Source organism: Copadichromis virginalis, linkage group LG17 (genome assembly GCF_057382275.1).
Source record: "Copadichromis virginalis isolate Kocher_CV1m ecotype Utaka linkage group LG17, C_Virginalis_male_GT1.1, whole genome shotgun sequence".
Taxonomy (NCBI): domain Eukaryota; kingdom Metazoa; phylum Chordata; class Actinopteri; order Cichliformes; family Cichlidae; genus Copadichromis; species Copadichromis virginalis.
Window position 1 is genome coordinate 3660271 of NC_140634.1, and position 19216 is coordinate 3679486.

The 19216-nt window shown below is 41.6% G+C and overlaps 1 protein-coding gene across 4 annotated transcripts in view; it reads left to right on the forward strand.

Annotated features, from left to right (window-relative positions):
- The window catches only part of nav3 (neuron navigator 3), a 180377-nt gene that overhangs the window by 36727 nt on the left and 124434 nt on the right, over positions 1 to 19216 (forward strand). For all 4 annotated transcript variants that reach the window (XM_085436874.1, XM_085436875.1, XM_085436876.1 and 1 more), the window contains exons 2-3: positions 13655 to 13772; positions 17487 to 17539. In XM_085436874.1, the coding sequence (XP_085293000.1) occupies positions 13655 to 13772; positions 17487 to 17539 (171 nt within the window). The remainder of the gene's footprint in view (positions 1 to 13654; positions 13773 to 17486; positions 17540 to 19216) is intronic.

Genomic DNA, 19216 nt, shown 5'->3' on the forward strand with positions numbered 1-19216 from the left:
TCCATGCAACTTGATCACACCGTCTCTCACCCCTCAGACCCATCTGCAGAGCCCACCCCTCCCACTTCCCCATTCTCCCTTGGAAAGTGGGAGACACTAATAGGCGACCGACTTAAACAGGGCAGCAGCAGAGAGGAGGTTGCTGTTAACACTCACTTTAAAAGGAGCTTTTAAAACATGCTGTGATGAAGGCCCCTGAGATTTTCAAGCATGATATGATCTTTAAAAAAAGTTCTTTCAGCTGCCCCTTCAACACATCGCCTCTCATAAATGTCCTTCTTGACAAGAAAGGCTGATGGGGAGAGAGATCAAACAAGACTCCATCCCTTCACTGAGCTTGACAAGTCTCTCTTCTGACAGCTAGTGTGCAAAGCCAGGTCTCGCACACTGAGCTCCTTTGAATGCACTTAAAGTTGCATGCTAACAAACTGGCAGGGCTTGCCTCGACCTCGCTGCTACTGGTGAGCCCACATGTCCTGAAGCTTTTTTTTTTGTTTGGCCCATGTTACTGCCAAACAACAGAATTCAGGACTGCAAGGAACAAGATCACAGGGAATTGGAAAGTAAGCGCCATTTGTCAACTTGAGTCAAAATAGCTGTTCGTGTTTTCTTTTTGCCCTGGCTGGAAGTTCTGCAGGTTCACGCATAAAAAACATGCCTCCCTCTGTTTCCTTTGTTTTCTTTCTTTGGGTTCTTTCTCCAGTCAGCAGGTGTTTGTCCCAAGTCCTGTTCCTACAGATGTTTTTAGAATCCCAGCTCTGACTTTCTGTTTGCCTTTGCTTTGACTCTTTAATTTTCCTCCACTCTTAGATGTACTTAAAACGGACTTTGTAACACACAACGTAAGTTTGAGTTCAGGGCTAACAAAGCTTCATTTCAACATATTCATCTCAACACGTCTGATCTTTTGTTACCTCTTGCCTCTTTTATTCTTGAACACAGATTTACACACAAATCCATGCACGCCCTCCTTCCTTTGTCTGGACTTTGTTTTTGTAGCTGTGTGGGATGGCTTAGAGTGTGGAAAGGTGTGTGTGTGTGTGTGTGTGTGTGTGTGTGTGTGTGTGTGTGTGTGTGTGTGTGTGTGTGTGTGTGTGTGTGTGTGTGTGTGGTACAAGAGAAGCACATGCAGAACGGAACCCCTCTTGTTGCTTCATGTCAACAGCTATTAATGGATGAAAACTGCCTTAGAGACCAGTGAGGAAACACTAAAAGTGACACTGGTGGAAGTGTGTTCTTTTGTGTCTGTGTCCAATTTTAAATTTGTCACAAGCAAAACTCAAAACAAGGAAATCCTGACAGACTGCACTCTAACCTCTGGAACAGCTGGATGGAGGGAAAAGAAAAAAAGTTGGTTTATATGTCAAAACAATAACTCTGTCTATTTTTCATCAATTCCTCACATATTATTGACCAAAAAAGATAGATTAGTAAAGGAAAAAACATATTAATGTGAACAGCTGTTGCAGCCCTTGCAGCAGTAGCGTTTGATTGATAGCCTCAGCTATAAATCTCTGTAATCAAAACACCAAAAACAATCAACACACATGAAGACACAATCAATCAACAGCATGTGAGAAAAGAAACTGGGAAAATAAACAAATGCCAACAGTGACACACAAACCAAGAATGAGCAACTCCCAGTCTGAGTGAAAGGAGAAGACACTTCCAGCAGGGCTGAGTGAAAAAAACTCTGTGACTCAGCAGCAGTCACCTGTGATTCAAGGCCCAGTCACGGACCACCAGCTCCAGATGTTTAGTATATTGACACTACACTTACAGTAAATGTCAGGGCTGGTGGGTACTAAGAGCCAAGCTAACCACAGCCGTTATTTAAGCAGTGTTTTTTACTCGGTGTCGGTGTAACTCTTTGATGGCTGCAGATTGCATAAGCTGACTGTTACTGGAACTCTCCCGTGGGTACCAAGCTTCTGTCTGTCTGGGTTCTGTATTTGCCGTGGGTTTTCTTTTTCAGTGGATGAGCACTAGTCTAAAAAATGCAGTCACATTTTTTGTTACACTAATATACTGTTGCTTTTAGTTCCACTCTTTCCTCTGTCGAGACAAATGTTTATCAAATACAATGTGATATTAGATAAAGTTGATTAATCCCCATCACAGATGTTGGCAACTGCAACAACAAAGCACAGCTTGTAGATAAGAGCAGTACAGAGAGGACAGAATAAAGATAAGCATAAATCATTCATCCCGCTATTACCTATGTTGGTAGCTCATCAAATTAATTAGCTGCTAATTCTGCTGCTTTAATGCACAGTGATTTATGAATGATGTCACTGTAGAATGTAGACGGGTAAGGTTTAACTGAGCTGGTGGAGCCACTGTAAAAACCACGGGGGACTAATGGCACGAGAGAGTTAATGATCAAGGCCATTTTCCTCTGGTCTGCAGGTCCCTCTGCTGGTGCCAGCACAGAACTGGCACGCCAGGCACTGAATGATAACCACTTTGCCCTGGGAGGTGACTAAATATTTGCTGCTAAATGAAAGCTTTGGCTTGTGTTTGACCGCTTCATCAGTTCAGTGACTGTGAATATTAATCAGCATTAAATCTTACTTTCTGCTAAATTACTCTTGGGTATGAGGTATCTCTGCATCGTGAACTTTCTTCCTTGAAGCTTCTCTTTCAAACTATTTGAAGAAGTGCCGTGATGGAATCCCCTGCGTCTGACATCAAAAGAGCTACAGGAAACTGAAGTTTATCGACCTTTTTCGACCCTGTTGATGGCACGAAGAGGTTCATTCATGGCGCACAGATTCTTTTTGCAAATCTCAAGCATATTAATTTCAGCAATGAAAGGAGATGAATGTGAAGAAGCTGTGGAGGTCTGGTGTGCAGAATCTATAGTGTAAAAGAATTTGGGAGACCTTTATATTTGGGTAGATTGAGTCCTTTATTTACCCCAATTTGCAGTGGAAGAAATATAATGGCTGGAAATGGTAAAAATAGGCAGTTCTTTAGGGCTTTGTGCACCAGGTGGAGTCATAAACTCTGTCAGCTTGCACTGATTTTGAGAATTTACAATATCCCATATTATTTTTAAACAAGTTCCCAATACAATTTACTTCCATGGATTACCAACATCATTAAGTATGCTTAAAAACTGTTGCTTGAAATGAATGCCACATGTCTTTCCATAATGGAGCTAACGTGTCTGGTTTCCTTTCTGCTCTGTGCTCTCATTGTTCACATGGCACTTGAAATGCACAATTAGGGTAATAGCATAAGAGAATCAAAGTTAAGTCATTCCAGCAAATCAGTGCTGCAGTGATTTGCTGGAATGACAATGAGCAGTCTGAGAGGCTTGTTAATAAAAGCACCGAGTAAAGAAAGGTACAGTCAAAATGAATGCAGCAGATATCAGGATGCCCTTACTTCACTGATAGAGCCTCACTGCACTGTAATTAATTCACCAATATCAATAATAACAATCACGAATGAAAAGAAAATTACAAACTATAAGTTATATGTAAAATTAATGGAGATGACTTTCTTTATATTCTGTGTATCGTTTGTATTTTAGATTTAGACGTTTTTGTTTCTACTGTGCGAACATTGACTAGGTGATGAGTAAAGAGGAGAGTAAAACTCAGTCTAAGAAACAAAAAATAATAATAAAACAGCATTGGTAGTATTACAATAAAAAGAGAAAAAGGTTAAAATGTCCATCTTAAATTGCCTGCACCCTGTCTGCTACACAGTCAATTGATAAGTCACACCTTCTGAAAAGACACTGCATCTCACAGATCTGTTGCTTTAAGGCCCGGGCAGGGGGAATCTGGTTTATAGGTTATGGCTGCAGAGAACAGAGGGAAATATGCCTCATTACTAACCAAAGAGCCAAAGCCACTTAGGCTTTGAAGTGGCCAGCCATTTCTGGCTTTCACTCTCAAACAGTGATTCACAGGCGATCCATGAATGACTCATTAAGTTAATTCGTACGACCCTCGGACTGCTTTCAGGCAGCCCGCAGCGCCACAAAAGCCAAATGCTGGTGTTTCTGCTATGGTGCCCTCTACTGTTAGTTCTGTGAAAGATACAGATTACTCAGAGTGATGGAATACGAAGTGTTGTAGAGTGAAACCAGTGTGTGTCAGTCAAGGCTGGAAACCACTCATCCTTATCCCAAAACCTATAACTAATCAAAATATATTTTCTTGCTGCTCACTGATGGAACAAAAAAGAAAATGCACTGCATTGAGACAGAAAGGAGAGAGTGATGTATTTCCCTTTGCTTTTAAGAAACTATTTAATTTAAAGTAAAACCAGCCACTTAAAAGAAATGGCTCTCTCTCATGCTCACGCAGAAGCGTGTTTATCACGGACGACTCACATTGTGCTCTCAGAGTCAATAGTGTACTAAACAATCAGCAGTTTTGCAGTCTGACCCGCTCACTAAGTGGCCGAGCGTAGTGTCGCCATCCTGTCCTCGTCCTCTGAGAGGCTTGTTAATAAAAGCAGGCTCTGGCTCTCGGCATTCTGGCTGCCACCCAATCAAAAACCCATTAATCTAGCAATCTACATTAATTTGTTTCTCAACAAGCAGATGGCAGCCCCGACTGAAACCAAACAGGCATGTGTTGTATACAGCATGTAAATTGGCTAATAAATGGGCTTTGTACGCAAACAATAAAGGCCAGAAACGTCCAGTGGGGCTGATACCTGGTCAAGATTTTAGCAGCTGGTGCAGCATTTCTGCCATGTGCTGGTAAAGGTCTGCAAATCTCAGCAATCCCGTCTCACAAGTGACTTACTGTATGTCTGCGTTTTTTCCCATGTGCATTTGATAAAATGTTTAATTGCAAGTAATTCTTATTTCTTCACAAACAGTTTATGATGGCAAAAGCAACAGTTGTTGTCGGTGAAAGTATTTCCAACTCGTGCCTTACTGGAGCCCATTTGATGCTGTCAACCAACCACAGCCAGTCAAACTCAGCAGCTGACTCATCTTGATTTGATGAAAAATGAGGAAGTGTGACTAATCGGAGCAGGCCAGCGATGACTCACACAGATCATGTCCTCATGATTTGGTTTTTGTTGGAATCGGTTTAGGGAATAATTCAAACCCTCTGGGGGAATGATTTGACGGAGTCGTGGTGGATTGTCATCATGATAAGAAGCTGTTTGTGTCCATATATTTCTAGCAGCGCTTTGTGCTACAACAGGAATAGCTAATGACACGGTAGCCTGTTTGTTTCTTCTGATTTATTTGTGTGTTTTTGACTGGGCGGAGCTTGCAGAGGTCAGAACGAATGATTATAGAGCCCTGTGGCATCCCGGAATAGTTGGGTGACAGCCGGAAGCCCCAGGCCACTTGTTAAGGCCTCTAAACAGGAAAGGCATTCAACACAAGCCCCAAATTAAGGTTGTTATCACTATGGTGAGGTGTATAGCTATCTGGGCCTGTAGAAGGAGCTCATCTGGTGAGCTGAGTGGCTAATTAAGACAGTTCCCCACATGATGTTTACATATCACACAAATACCTGCTGACTGTAAGAGCTGGCTCAAGCTGTACTTGTCTGGAACCTGGATTTGAAATCAACATTTACTTATTCATTTTTTGTGCTGTTGTTTTAGGGTGGATTCTTTTGTAAAGCACAGAATACGGGTGAGCCACGGAGAGCTCATATATTTGTGTAACTGTGTGCGACTGACACTATGCGTGTCTTTCACCGGCACAGTGGTGGCAGCGTCTGGATCACAGGCCACAGAGCCGGCAGGCCAGACGCTGCCTCACTTGCTGCGGTTTCCATGGTAAAGTATTGTACTGTTTGCGTCTGCGTGCGCAACCGTCTTATAAACCTCCATGTGAGCGTGCACTGTGCGCGTGTGACCTCGCCGGCATCTGTTGCAGTCAACATGTACTTTGGAGGAAGAGATGATTCTTTGAACACACAGCTGCGATTTAGTGTGTTTGTGGGACTTGTAGTAATTTTCTTTTAATCCCAGTAATAAAACCTACTGTAGAGCGAAGGACATTATATAACAGTGGTAAAATAAAATGATTCAAAAAACCGAAAATATATGACTAAAGTTTATGCATATAATAAAATATATGAAGTTCCTTTATTCAGAGAGTATAGGAAGAAAGACACTGCCAGATTCCATAATACACACTTACTCATGCCTGGATCTGAACGTTGCATTGTAAATATTGTGATTTCAGCACCTCACCTTTCTGTTTTATAGCTGTGCAGTTTCAACGATCTGTTAGACCTGAAGATGATGCAAATCTACTCCTCTGGCTCCTTGTTTGGTGTCACAGCTTCTAGCTGAGAGTGTGTTTGGAGGTTGGATAAAAATGACTTTCTCAAATGGCGGTCATGGGGTTCTGTCTTATAAACATAATTTAGCTGCTGAGTTGATCCAGTGATAGTGTGCTTCGTATAAAGAATCTCACCCCCAGCGGTCCGTTCACCTCGTAGCGAAGGTTAAAGTTGAGCAGAAAATGGATTCTTAAGTGCTGATGCTCGTAGTCACAGCCCCAGAGTTATATTATACTTGGTGTTTTATAGTTAGCGTAACATTTAGTTTTTTTTGTGCCAGGCTGGCTTTGTAAAACAGAATGATAAGAGATATTTGAGCCTTTTTCCTGGCACAGAGTGATGGAAAGCAAGATGTAATAGTTCCCCTCTGTGCTACCTTAAATTTTGCTGCTTTGGCAAATGATTGTCTGTAATTGGTGCTTATAACCACAGACAGTTTATCAAATTGGCCAACAAACTCATCTCTGTCTGAATACGGTCTGCCTGCCGCTGTCTGTCTCTAAATTGTGTTTGTGCTCATCTGTCTCGAGGCTGTTTTGGAGCTGCCGCTTCTTTTCCTTTTTGTCTGGCTAGCATCCCTCTCTCACTCTCCATCTTCCTCTCCTTGCTCTTTGGCCTTCAGTCCTGCTGAACTACAGGAGATCAGCGCTGACTGACGCGCACAAGCACATCCAGCATGGATTGTGTGTCCAAACCTCTCCCAGCCGTGCAATTATGTCATTTTCTGCTCAGGGTTTCCCCTGAAATGACAATGTGGCTTGGCAGATTGTGGCATGAGAAAGTGATGACTGAATGTTTCAGGTTTTAGCACCATGTGCTTCTTTAGTGTTATCGGCTGATTGCAGTGATGTCATGTGGTCAGCACTAGCCTGAAAGTTACAAATTACTGCTTTGACTCGTTTAGAATAGCTTAGAAAATGTATAAAATGTACTCACACTCACATTCTACTCTGGTGCTAGTACTGCATGTCCATTGTCTGCCATGGAGATGCTCAATAAATTTGAGTGGTATAAATGGATCCAGCTGGGCGAATTTGCAGCAAGACGTTGAAACAGACACACGTTTAATCGGTTTTCCTTGGAAAAGATAAAGCCAAGCAAACAGTGATGCACACTGAATAAATTCACAGGAAATGTTGAGTAATACTTTTATTTAAGAGCCCAAGAGCAGAGAATTAAGGAGAATTGACTTAATTAGCCTCTGCTTCCTTTTCTTTTAGGCTTGCATAAACTGTTGTTCTCGTTTATTCTTTAATTTTTATCTTGTGTGTTTTGTCCCCGGGTAACTCTGATTCACCATTCTTGTAAATTGAACGTGACTGTTCTCTCAGCCCCACATATCTGAACCCAACATATCCAGGCTTGGCTGTGATTGACAGCTGGCATAACAACAAAGGTGCTTCCCACTCATCCCGTTCATGGCCTCCAGATTTTAGGTCCAATCCTGTATTTTTCGGCAGAATTATACATCCTGTAAATAAAGTTCTTATTTTTGATCCCTCATAGCGCCAGGCTGGCCACAAAGAAACTTTGAGTCTATGATTTGTAAACTCCCCCCACTTGGGTTTTTGCAAGATTGGAGTAAAACCTGCTGGATGGCCGCCTGCTCTTATTACCTCTAGATTAGGTGGGCTTGAAGGTCTCTCTCCCTCTCTCTGCTATGCCAGAACAAGATAATGAAGATGTGAGGTAACATTTTGTGAGTCAGACTTATCCCTGGAAACACCAGGAAGGTTTTCATGGTAGAAATGGCTTCCAGCTGCTTTGATAATGCAGCTGCAGATTGTCAGTTGCTCCCATTCCAAAAGTTATTGCCCTGAAATGTCATGGCTCCCTCTGGTTTGGAAGTCGTCTTCAGCAGAACTTCAGAATGTCGAGCGTTATGCAAGTCATTGTTTTTACTGAGCCTACAGAAACAGATTGACGCTTTTGCTTCCTCCAGAATTTGCTATTTAAAGAGCATCGGCTTAGATGCACTTTACATCTTAAAAAGTTCAAGCCACTCAAACTCGACAGTCAGAAATGATGACCTCCACTCTTCCTTAGCTGGCTCTCTGTAGCACACTGCTTTCAAATTTAAAATCAGTCATTTACTGAACTTTCTTCAGCACTACTTTGCGATGCCTCACTCTACTTGAATAAGTTTACTGTTACTTTATTGGATTGTCTGACATTCTCTGCGAAGAAAGACCTGTGCAGGATTTGATGCTTGAGCTCTGCTTTAACATTCATGTGCTGAAGTGCTTACCTTTATAGAGCATTTGCAGCCAGGTATTACAAGCACAGTGCCAACCTGCTGACTCTTCTGCTGAAATTATTCTTTCGCACATTCAGGAGAAGAAATTGTCAAATTCTACTTATTTGGATCCTATCAGAGATCACCTGTCAGCTGAACAGTACAACCAGTACAGATTTTCTGTTGAGCTAGAGCTTTTGTGGATATCTTTTTTTTTTTTTTTTTAACCAGTGTTGCTTCTGTCTGATCCAAGCAGCCCTTGGTTTGTCATGAACCAGATGTAGATGAAGTAGAGAATGGTGGCGGAACCATTGATTCCATTGGCTCACTGCTCGTTTACTTAATGCGGCTTCATGTTGTGTTTAATTACATTTAGAACCCATGCGGGAGCGGCACTGGTGCCAAGTTGGTTTCTGAGCCAGTGCAGCCACAGAAGAGACGTCTCTCTCCTGGCTTGCATATTTCAAACGGCATTACACAGCTAAATGTCCTCCGAGTGACTGTGTATCTGCTCCAACTCCTTGAATGCAATTAAGCTCTTAATTTATTAGACAGCTTTGGAATGATGCCCTGATTAAAGAGGCCATGCATTAACAGTCATTCAGTAGAAGTACATTAATGAATACAGTGAGTACTTTATAGGTGAACTTCCTCTCTTCCCCATTTGTGCCTCATTCCTGCATCTCATCTTTCTCTTTTTACCTGGCTCCCCCCGGAGGCTGAGCAGCGCCACTGCAGACTCTGCCAATAGTACCTGCGTAGCTGTAGTCACTGCATTGTGATCAGGACTGTTGAAGGCAGTTTGTCTGCTCCGGGGGTAAGAGCTGCTTGTTAGTAGTATTTGGGAAGCTAGGGGACAAGAGAGGTCTGCAGAGCAGGTGGAGAAAAAGAGGCGAGAGCTACTTCATGTGGTACCAATAAGGATAAGATCACCAGAGATACTGGACTTCTGCTGATTGATGCTGGCTGCCGAAAGAGAGAAAGAGGAAGGAGGGTGGCCAGGAGGAGGGGGAATAATTGTGTGTGTTTACTTGCATATGAGAAGCTGGGGCATTTGGAAATTGTATTGTATGCATGCGTGTGTTGTCTCACCCAGCATGTGTGTCAGTCTATGATGTCAGTAGTCTCAGTCAGCACCACTGAAGGTGGCGTTACTGCTGATGTTTTGCCTCTGTCGTAGTGCCAGCTGCTGCTTCCCAAAGCAATTGGGACTCAGCGAGGAGGGGTTAACGAGTACAGGAGGCTGACAGACTCAAATGGGAGTGAGCCGGTGCTCACGCAGTGACAGGAGGCAAGCTTCTTGAGAAATGTTTCTTTGATGTGTGCGCTTTGTCAGAAGCTCAGAGAGCAGAGAAGAGATAGTAAGACCAGATGGTTGAGGAGACAGGTGAGGAGAGCTCCCAGGTCAATGTTGGAGTCAGGACTAGAGTTAGATTTCCAAACATCGGCTTGTTTCATTCTTACCTTTTTCTTTCTAACTGAAGTTGGAGTGAGAAACGGAGAGTCTTTATTTCTTTTAGTCTCTCTTCATGTTTGCCATGCTGTGCCTGAGCTCTACTGAAAGTTTATTTTTTTCCCCTCTTTGAAGCCGATCAGCTGACTGCAGATATCCCAAAATGCCCAGACACAGATCTGGAACAACATAAGACGGTTTTTCCTACAGCAAAAGGCGTTACAGCAATGTCTCCGTGTGTCATATATTTTCATAGCTTGGTGGCATTGTGGACAAAAGCAAAGTGGGTTTTCCAGTGTGGTGGTGTATGCTTTCCCAACATATTTTAGTTTGAATGTGAATCTTTAAGCAAACACTGTTCAAAAGTGGGATGGTTAGTAGTACAAAACAAACATTCGAGGTGACTCAGCATTTTTGAGTAAGCTGTCACAAACTTGCTTACATTGTACAACTCACATTTCCTCCACAGGAAAAGTGAATATCTTAGTCCACTTATGCAATAAAGTAAAAGCAAGGTAAAGTTTGTGGTAAGTTTTACTAAAACTGTCGCACAAGTCGATCTGTTTGTACAAGTTTTTGCAAAATTCCCCCAACCCACACAAAATGTGTAAACTAACCTGTTTATTTTGTGTTTGGAAGCCATTTCAATCAATTCAGAAATTGTTTGCATGTTCATTCAAGTTATTGTAACAGCGTCGCCTTGGTCCCCGATTTGATATTTCATCTGCCTCGTTTGGTCTGTCGAGCATTCTTGGAATCTCATTCAATGAAACATTACAATTATCAGTCTGCAAGATGAACTGCCACATCATGGCAAACAAAGTTTAAAATTCAGAAAGTAAACATGTTGATAATGCACACCTCTGAAGATGTTGTTTACATTAGAGTCATACCCCTCAAGGAGCTGCAGCAGATGCAGAAGCAGCTGGCTATTTTAGCCTTAATTTCACCCAATTTATTGAATCTGCTGAGTATCACACCTTCCTCAAGGGATTACTCCCTCCAAGTTCATCCACCTGTTTTATATTTGCAAAAACAAAAGTTCTTTGGGCTTCCCTGAGGTGTCAATACACTGAAAGCAGACTAATTCTGATTCATATGAAGCATTTAACCTTAACACTGCTCTACCAAAGAGTGCTGCCTGAGAGAGTCTGACCTCTGTTAGATTAATAGATGAAACTTGCATCTTGACTCTCTGGTTATGCCTTCTTCTTCTGCAATGGTCCAATGGCATCTAACTGGAGAATTATTGCCACCAGCTGTTAAATTTGACAAACTGACCAGTTCAATGAGTAGAAGTGAATAATTTGCCATTTTTTTCTTGATTTTTTTTTTTTTTTTTTTTGAATTGTCTACCCAAGTGTGTCTTATGGAAACTTGACCACTGCTCACATGAGTGTGTCTGGTTGCATTCCCCCGCAGAGGCCTTAAACATCTCTTTCCTTATCCTTAAAAGGGAACAGGAACAGAAGACGGTGGCTGCTAAATATGATACAAATCAAACCCCCGTTCCTTCATCTTTGGTCTTCAGTTTTGAGCTTGTGTCGACTAGATGACCTTAGCAGTTGAGCATATTTTGCAAAAGCCTTATTGAAATTTCCTGCAGCCTGCTGTGATTGTAGCTGCCACACACTCTTTATTCCTTTTTTTCACACACTTCGCCGCCCCCACCCAGTCTCTCTTTCCTGTTTGTTTACTTGCCCCCCGATGGGACGCGGTTTGCATTTACAGTGTGTTTTTCAGTGCGTCTACGCAAGTCTCCTCATTTGCGAGCGTGCGCCTCTTTTTTGCGACCAGGTCTTAACGGATGTCTGTTTTCCAGCATTCATATTGAAACGGGAGTTTCCCCGATGACGGCTCTCATTTTTTCTGGGTTACACTTTACGACTTCTCATCATGGACAAAGTTGCTGAAGGAAACCACAACAGATACAAATGTATGAGAGGCGGCAACTTTAAAGGAGCAAACTTCCCGCTTCCAAGAAAAAGAAAAGAGCGGGGGAGAAATGCTTTTAATTGGGAGCAGCGTGTGAGGTAAATGAGGGGATGTGAGGATTACTTCAACATGGGAAATGGTTGGCTTTTATGGAAATTTCTTAGGAAATGTCTCAAATTTGAGCTGCTGTGTAGCTTCATGTAGACTTGTTATTCATGATTAAATCTCAAAGTTCAACTCAAGAGAATCTGATCCTTTTTTAAGTTGTAGATTCCTACCCTAATGGATGATCTTACATTTTTGAGGGGATTTTCCCTTCACAAAGTCATTCTTGCTGTTTAGGTCTGTGTTGGATTTTTTTTTTTTTTCATCTGGGATTACAAGAACAGCTTTAGCAAGCAGCGCTGTAGCAGTTGGTGTCTTTATATGGGCTGCTGCTGCATCTCCATTCGAGCCTTTTAGGACGAAAGACTTCATCTATGGCTGTCTATTAAAATCTGCATCAAATGCACCCACATCACAGTGGGAAGAGCTGGTACTGCTGCCTGACTCTTAGTCAGAGAAGTCTGGAAGGAAATCTTGAAGATTGAAGGGCAAGGGTAAAGTTTGCAAGCTAGAGGGAAATCCTTGGCCCTGCATAGCCACTGATTCTTCTGTATAGTGCATGGGGCCAAGCACTTGGAGGCCAAATGTGATTCACATCTTTCATCTCTGGAGCCTGGTGAATGTGCAACAGCTGTCAAGACTTATCTGCATCTCAACAGACAAAGCTTCACTTATCAGTCAGCTTATGGGCTTTAATGAAAGATAAAGATTCTGTTAAGAGTTTTAGGCGACAATGCAAAGGATTGTATGACTTGCTGCCCTTCCAGGTTTGAAAGATTCAGTTAGGAAGTGAATTCACCTGTTCCTGCAAACATCTGGATCTGTGTTTTACACATCAAGGAAGACTTTTCAAATCTGTTCTGAGTTGTTTCAAATTTGTTTAGCAGTGTTCTAGTTTTCTGGGTGTTCATTAAATATTCTGTATAGAAACACAGAGTAGTAAGATAAGATAAGATAAGATAGAACTTTATTAATCCCTCGGGTGGGTTCCTCTGGGAAATTCGATTTCCAAAAAAGCACAGCACCGACAGAAGTTACAGAGTTATACACACACACACATATATATATAAATACAGAGACAATATAAATAAAATATACGAAGGGGATAAATAGAATAAATAGGAATAAAAATAAAAATTTGTTAGTTGTGCAGTCTGTCATTTTAAAATCAAATGCCAGCATCAGATAGAGAACTAGTATTAAGGATGAAGTGTGTGTTTGTGTGTTTGTGTGTTCGTGTCTGGGCCCGAATGTCAAACCTTGATGAAATATTTGTGCCTGAGCAGCAAAGATGTGCAAGGAATCCGAGTGTTTGAACATTATTCCCTGGCAGGCATTTACCACTTTTCTTGTAAAGTGTGAGGAGCAGAGCAGAACGCTGTTATAGGATGGATGGCGGGGAGGGGATCTCAGCACTGGTTTTGTGATTGAAGGCTATCACAGTCAGCAAGGTTCAAGTAGCCTTTAGAGCAAAGCCACAAAACTCAGCATCCCTTCCTTTCTGCCATTCAGTGTACAGTCTTTCTTAACTTTTCGACATCCCGTAACTAATGTTATGATTTGTTGGGATCCTGTGTGGTGTAACTAATGGGTCTAAAACAATACACACAAACTGACAGAGTGTTTGTTCTGTTGTTACAGATCTACACAGACTGGGCCAATCACTACCTGGCCAAGTCTGGCTGTCCGCGTCTCATCAAGGACCTGAGCCAGGATGTCACCGATGGAGTCCTGCTGGCACAGATCATCCAGATCATAGGTGAGCATCTGTGTGTGTTCTCTTTCAGTGTTTTAACTTAATCCACTTTTGTGCAGATCACAGTTAAAAAGGTAAAGTAGATACAGTCATGAAGAGACAGAAACACTGACTTCTCTCATACAAACAGTGTACAGTCTTGCTTTGAGTCTAACTTTCAATATTTAAAAAAAGAATATTAATGAAGTACAGATGGATGAAGCCCATGTATTACCAACAGAGTGTGTGTGTGTCTATAGTTTGCTCTGTTTGGTGGATGAATCGACCACCCACTCACTCACACAAACACACAGACACAGTATTTGAGCTTTGTTGTGGTGAGTTGGAGCGAAGCCGTTTCTCAGTCTGAAATTTGGGCCAAATCACAGCAGCTCTTTCTTGTTTTGGGTGCTGGGCAAACTATAAGAGCACAGATCTATAACTCACCCATGGGTGCAGAGGCATGTGTCTCCCATTGGAGTACAGAGAGTCTTTACTTCTCTCTCCCTTTCTGTTGGTCTCTTTTTTTCGTGCCTCGTGTCTCTCTGGCTTGTTGCACCCTGCTTCTCTCCATCCTTGATTCCCTCACTCTGTTTTTTTCTCCTTCTGTTCCTGTTTTCATTTGACGACACCTTACTGTGTAACATGTGTGAGAGATTAGGATTAAATAGATGGAATAAAACTGCAGCTGCTGATATCGGTCATGATTTTTGCAGTCTCAGCAGAAATTGCACAGAGAAGGATTGACTGAAGACTGGCCAGTGATGTTGTTGCAGTGGGAGGCAAACAATTTCCTGACACAAATAAATAGACCTCCTATAAATTTTGGGATAAGTGGATAAATTGGGTGGATCAGGTCAACTGACTGTTTCTATTTGGTTTTGTACTAACTTCAATTTCAGTTAAAATACAATTGTTATGAAGACTCAGAGTAAACCTCCTCCTCTAAGACCAAAATCCTTCCAGTAGTTTGAATAAAAGGTGATCCCAATCTAACATTACAGGGGTTCCTCCTTTGCCTGTTTTCCACCTTTGCACCAGGTTTCTTATTTTTTAAATTTAGATTTTTTTTCTTTTAATTAAATGTCAAAATACAAAAAAAGACACAAGAAAAAGTCAGACAAAGACATGGAGTGAGTCTGTTGATCAGACACATCAAATGATTCTTTTCCTTTGTCTTTGGATAACAAATCATAAAAACAGTCCAGTTGCTTTTTTGGCATCTTACGTTTACAATTAACTCTACAAAAGCTTCTCAAAAGCTGTCCATCATTTGTTCAGTGAGTTTTTAAGATTTGGAAATAATCTCAGAGTCTGGCACAAGTTACAAAACACACCATTGATGCTCTCACAACAAACCTATTCAGCTGCAGTAAGGCACCCCAGAGCCTTGCTGACATTGGTGGTCCATACAATCCCAAACATCTTCTCCAAAAAGGAAATACTTTGCAGCATTCCCAAAATGCATGCACATAAGTGCCTCTTTCAGTCCTTCATTTCCAGCATAAACCATCTTTAATCAAAACCATTTTATGTAAGGGAACGAGGATAGTAATATCAACTATTTTGTATTAAATAAATTCGCCTTTGGCTTCCCTGGCAAATTTCCGGCTTTTGGAAATAATGTTCTCCGATGACTCATCATGGAACGTGAAGGTTTTTTTCCCCCCAGGTTATCCTAAGACTGCTGATGTTCCTGTTTGTCCAGGGACACCTTTCATACCATGAGGATGCTTTGTGGTATATTGTTGGAAGTTGTAAATGACACAGCATTGGGATAGTTCCTCGATGCAGCTGGATATTTCTTCTTATATAATCCCTTATTTGTTGGCGTTTCCAAAAATTACCAGATCCCACCAAATTCTGTTTTTCCTTGAGTGTAATAAATAAAATAAAATCACCTTCTTTGAAGAAACCATCAGTTTTGACACAATTTCTTAACCACTGAGCCCCACAAATAGTCTGTTTATACCAATTCTTATTTTGGTATTAAACCACATAGAGGAGAGATTCTACATTTTTATACAATACATTATATTTGTTCACATTGTCATAAAATTAGGTTTACTCCTGCTTCATAGCTTGAGTTTATACTTATAAAGGAGTAAAGGGAGAGGGAAGTTCTCTTTCAATCAAGATCCAGTTCAAACTGAATTTTTCCCAGTCCAGTGTTTGGCCAGCTCTGCCATTTCGATGACGTGCTGTAGGATCCTACACGTGTGGCAGTGATAGACGTGCTAATTTTGTCCAGAGTTTCCTCCATTCCAAAGAAACCGTTTGATCGTATTATTATATCCAAATAACAACTGCTGCAGAATACACAGTGGATCCATGCCAGTTGTATAATTTATCTGTGGGGCTATAATCATCTTTCCTGTTTACCTTCCCCACAGTGTGAGTTGTATCCTGCTCTGATTATCCAAATTAACTTTTGATTTTATCTAATAGAATTTCTAAATTAGTGGCAATGATCTCTGAAATATTGGGATTTAATTTGATTCCCATGCATTTCATTCCTTTAGACAGCAATTTGAACTTCAATGAGGGCAATAAATTAAGGAAGCAAGCTGAAGATGTTGGCATGGCTTCTTTGGCTTATGGCATTTAATTTTGCAACCAGATTATTTAAAAATCCACCTCCAATAATCCTAATAGAGAACAGGAGCATCATTGCACCAGGTTTCTTGACATTTGGCTTTGTGGTGTTTGCATAATCTTGCTGACAGACAGACAAAGAGCAGTAAAAACATACCACCGCCTCAGCTTTGACTTAGCAGAGCGAGAAGGGACCAAGTAACCAAGCTGTTTTCACACACATGTCAGGACATTTTTAAAGGATCATCTATCAAAGACGCTGACAAACAGTGCCATCCTGACGTTGTTCAGCTTATGCATTATTTTGGATGGCAGTAACACATGTAGTGTTGAATGAGCTGCTTATAAGCCTGTATTCGGTTAGACCCTGAACACAGGGCAGGACTTCAGCAGCCAAATGCAGTCCCTGCTGCCATGCTAGCTGCTGGTAGTAAATTCCTCCCAAACTGACAACTGGCTAAGCTGCCTGAAACCACACAGTAATAATGAGTAATTCATCACATTTTTCAAGTAAGTTACCCAGCAGTGGCTCTTATATAATAAAGTATTAGCATCTTTCAGACACTTTTCTCTCACACAGTCTTTTTCTTCTTCTGGCATCTGTCATAGCTTGCTCTCTCCTTTTTTCTCCATCTTCATCAGTTTGGCAAAACTTTGTGTGGGACTCTCTCTCCTTTCTTTTAAACACACACACAGACACACACATGCACACACACTTTCTTGTCTATGTGCTTAGTTTCTTCCTTTCTGCAGTCTGTCTCACTAAATCTTCTCCTGTCTCACTTCCTTACTCTCACATTCACGCCAGCGTCTCTCCCTCTCTCCCCCTTTCTCCCACACACACACACAGATTGAAACTTTACCCCTCCTGCAGACAATGAGGCCAAGCTGGCCTGTCAGTAACTCTCTGGCGGCAGCTGACGAATTAGGTAGCTTTGCTTCCCAGACCTCTCCGGAGTTGATCTGCACCTTAACTCGCGCGTGTGCGCTCACGCACTCACTCATGCACTCTCCAGCGCTAATCTCAGAGTTTTCCTGCTGTATTTTTTACCTTGAACTCAAAAGTCCCTGGATGTCAGGATGTTAAATTTCAGTATGGGTCTACTGTAAAAATCTCATGTCTTCATTTCCTTTCTCATGCAGCGAATGAGAAGGTGGAGGATATCAATAGCAGCCCCAGGAGCCAGTCGCAAATGGTGAGTGCATTTTAGCCTAACTCTTATATTGTTTTAAAGCACTGTTGCATGAGAGCGGCTTGTTAATGAAGAGTATTTATCTGGTAAGACAGATTTGGCAGCATTTAGGAGATGCCCTCATCAACAGCGACTGACAGCATTATAAACCTGTGGATATAAATATATTAACAGAGACAGTGTTGTCATGAGCAGCTCTCACTTCTATTTGGATTTAAGTGATCAAGAGCTAAGATAAAGTAATGGTTTCATATATTATTTGAGTGAGAAAAAGTTACATTGTATAAAGTACTCACACTTGGTTTGAGTTTGCAATCTGTTGGTTTTGTGCTGATTTTTAAATGCAGACTGACTAGTTAGCAGTAGTAGTAAAACTGATTCAACTAGTTCCCTTTATAATACGCTTTGCTGTTGGCAATTCTTTCACCACCTCTTGTATATGCAAAGTCTCACTTCTCCTGAACCCAGCCACAGATTTCTAGCAGTAAATAAGAGTCATATATGATCAGAGCCCCTCATGACTCTTGTTTTTCTGGTCAGAAAGATGGTGATGACCACTTTAACCGCAGTTGACCAACTGACCAAAAACAGTTTCATCTTGGACTTCTTTGCCATTTTGAAAAATCTGTATTTCTGGCTGCTCTGCGGCTGAGTGGTGTTGGCAGTGTCGTGTTTCCCCTCTGTTAATGAGATGACGGCTGCATAACCGCTGATTTTCGTCACTGTGAGATAATTACCCCTCACTTTAACCAGAGTTGACTAAGTGTTTATGTAGTGTTGGTTTGCCCTTGGCATCTGCCCTCCTGCCATTAAAAGTGACTAAAGCAGTTTTAGCTGCTCTGGCTTGCTTTCTTAATAAAACACTGGGGGCGACGAGTGTGTTTGGTCCCAACGGCGTGTCCTCTGTGTGTCAACCTTTGTCATAGGTGTACCACAGTGTTTCTTTGTGCTATTTTCTCATATGGATCAATTTTAACAGATGGACTTCCACACAAGGCAAGAACATTTATTTGATAAAATCACTGTTTCTTCCCAAAAGCATCCCATTACCAGAATGAACCGAAACATATTTCTACAACTTGTTTCACACAGCAGTTTTCAGCTGTTCCATGGTGAGTCCAGCTGTGGTGAAAGCAGACTGTGCACTATGTTGGAAAAACAAGTTTAAAGAACCAGGAAGGAAGAAAACGTTAGAGTCATCAAGACCTTGCAGACCCCTAATGTGTGTGAGAGTTCACTGTGTTAAAACCTGCAAAAATAAAACTCTTGCAAATGTATTTTTCTTGTCACATAAAATGATTCTAGTCCTGCCTGGAAACAGCTGAATCCAGACTCTTGCACTGGTCACTAAGGGCAAGCTTCTGCAGCAATGCAAGTATGTGTTTCGATACGCCATCGTTCGCTCCGGGTGTTTGTGTGTGTTCGTGCAGTTTGCTCTTTGTCCCAGTCGCTTACTAAGCCCATTGATCCACCACCTGCTCTGACTGCAGAGGGTCTGGCCAGCTTGGGAAAAAGAAGTTTGAGGAAGCACAGTTGCTTATAGAGTGAGTGAGAAAGGAAGGAAATATCTGTCACGCACATACAAACAACTCTACAACGATGCAGCCAACTAGCAGTGTTTGAAGGTTTTTACAATGGCAGATACTGTAAAATAGCAGCTTGCTAATTAGGATATGTGAA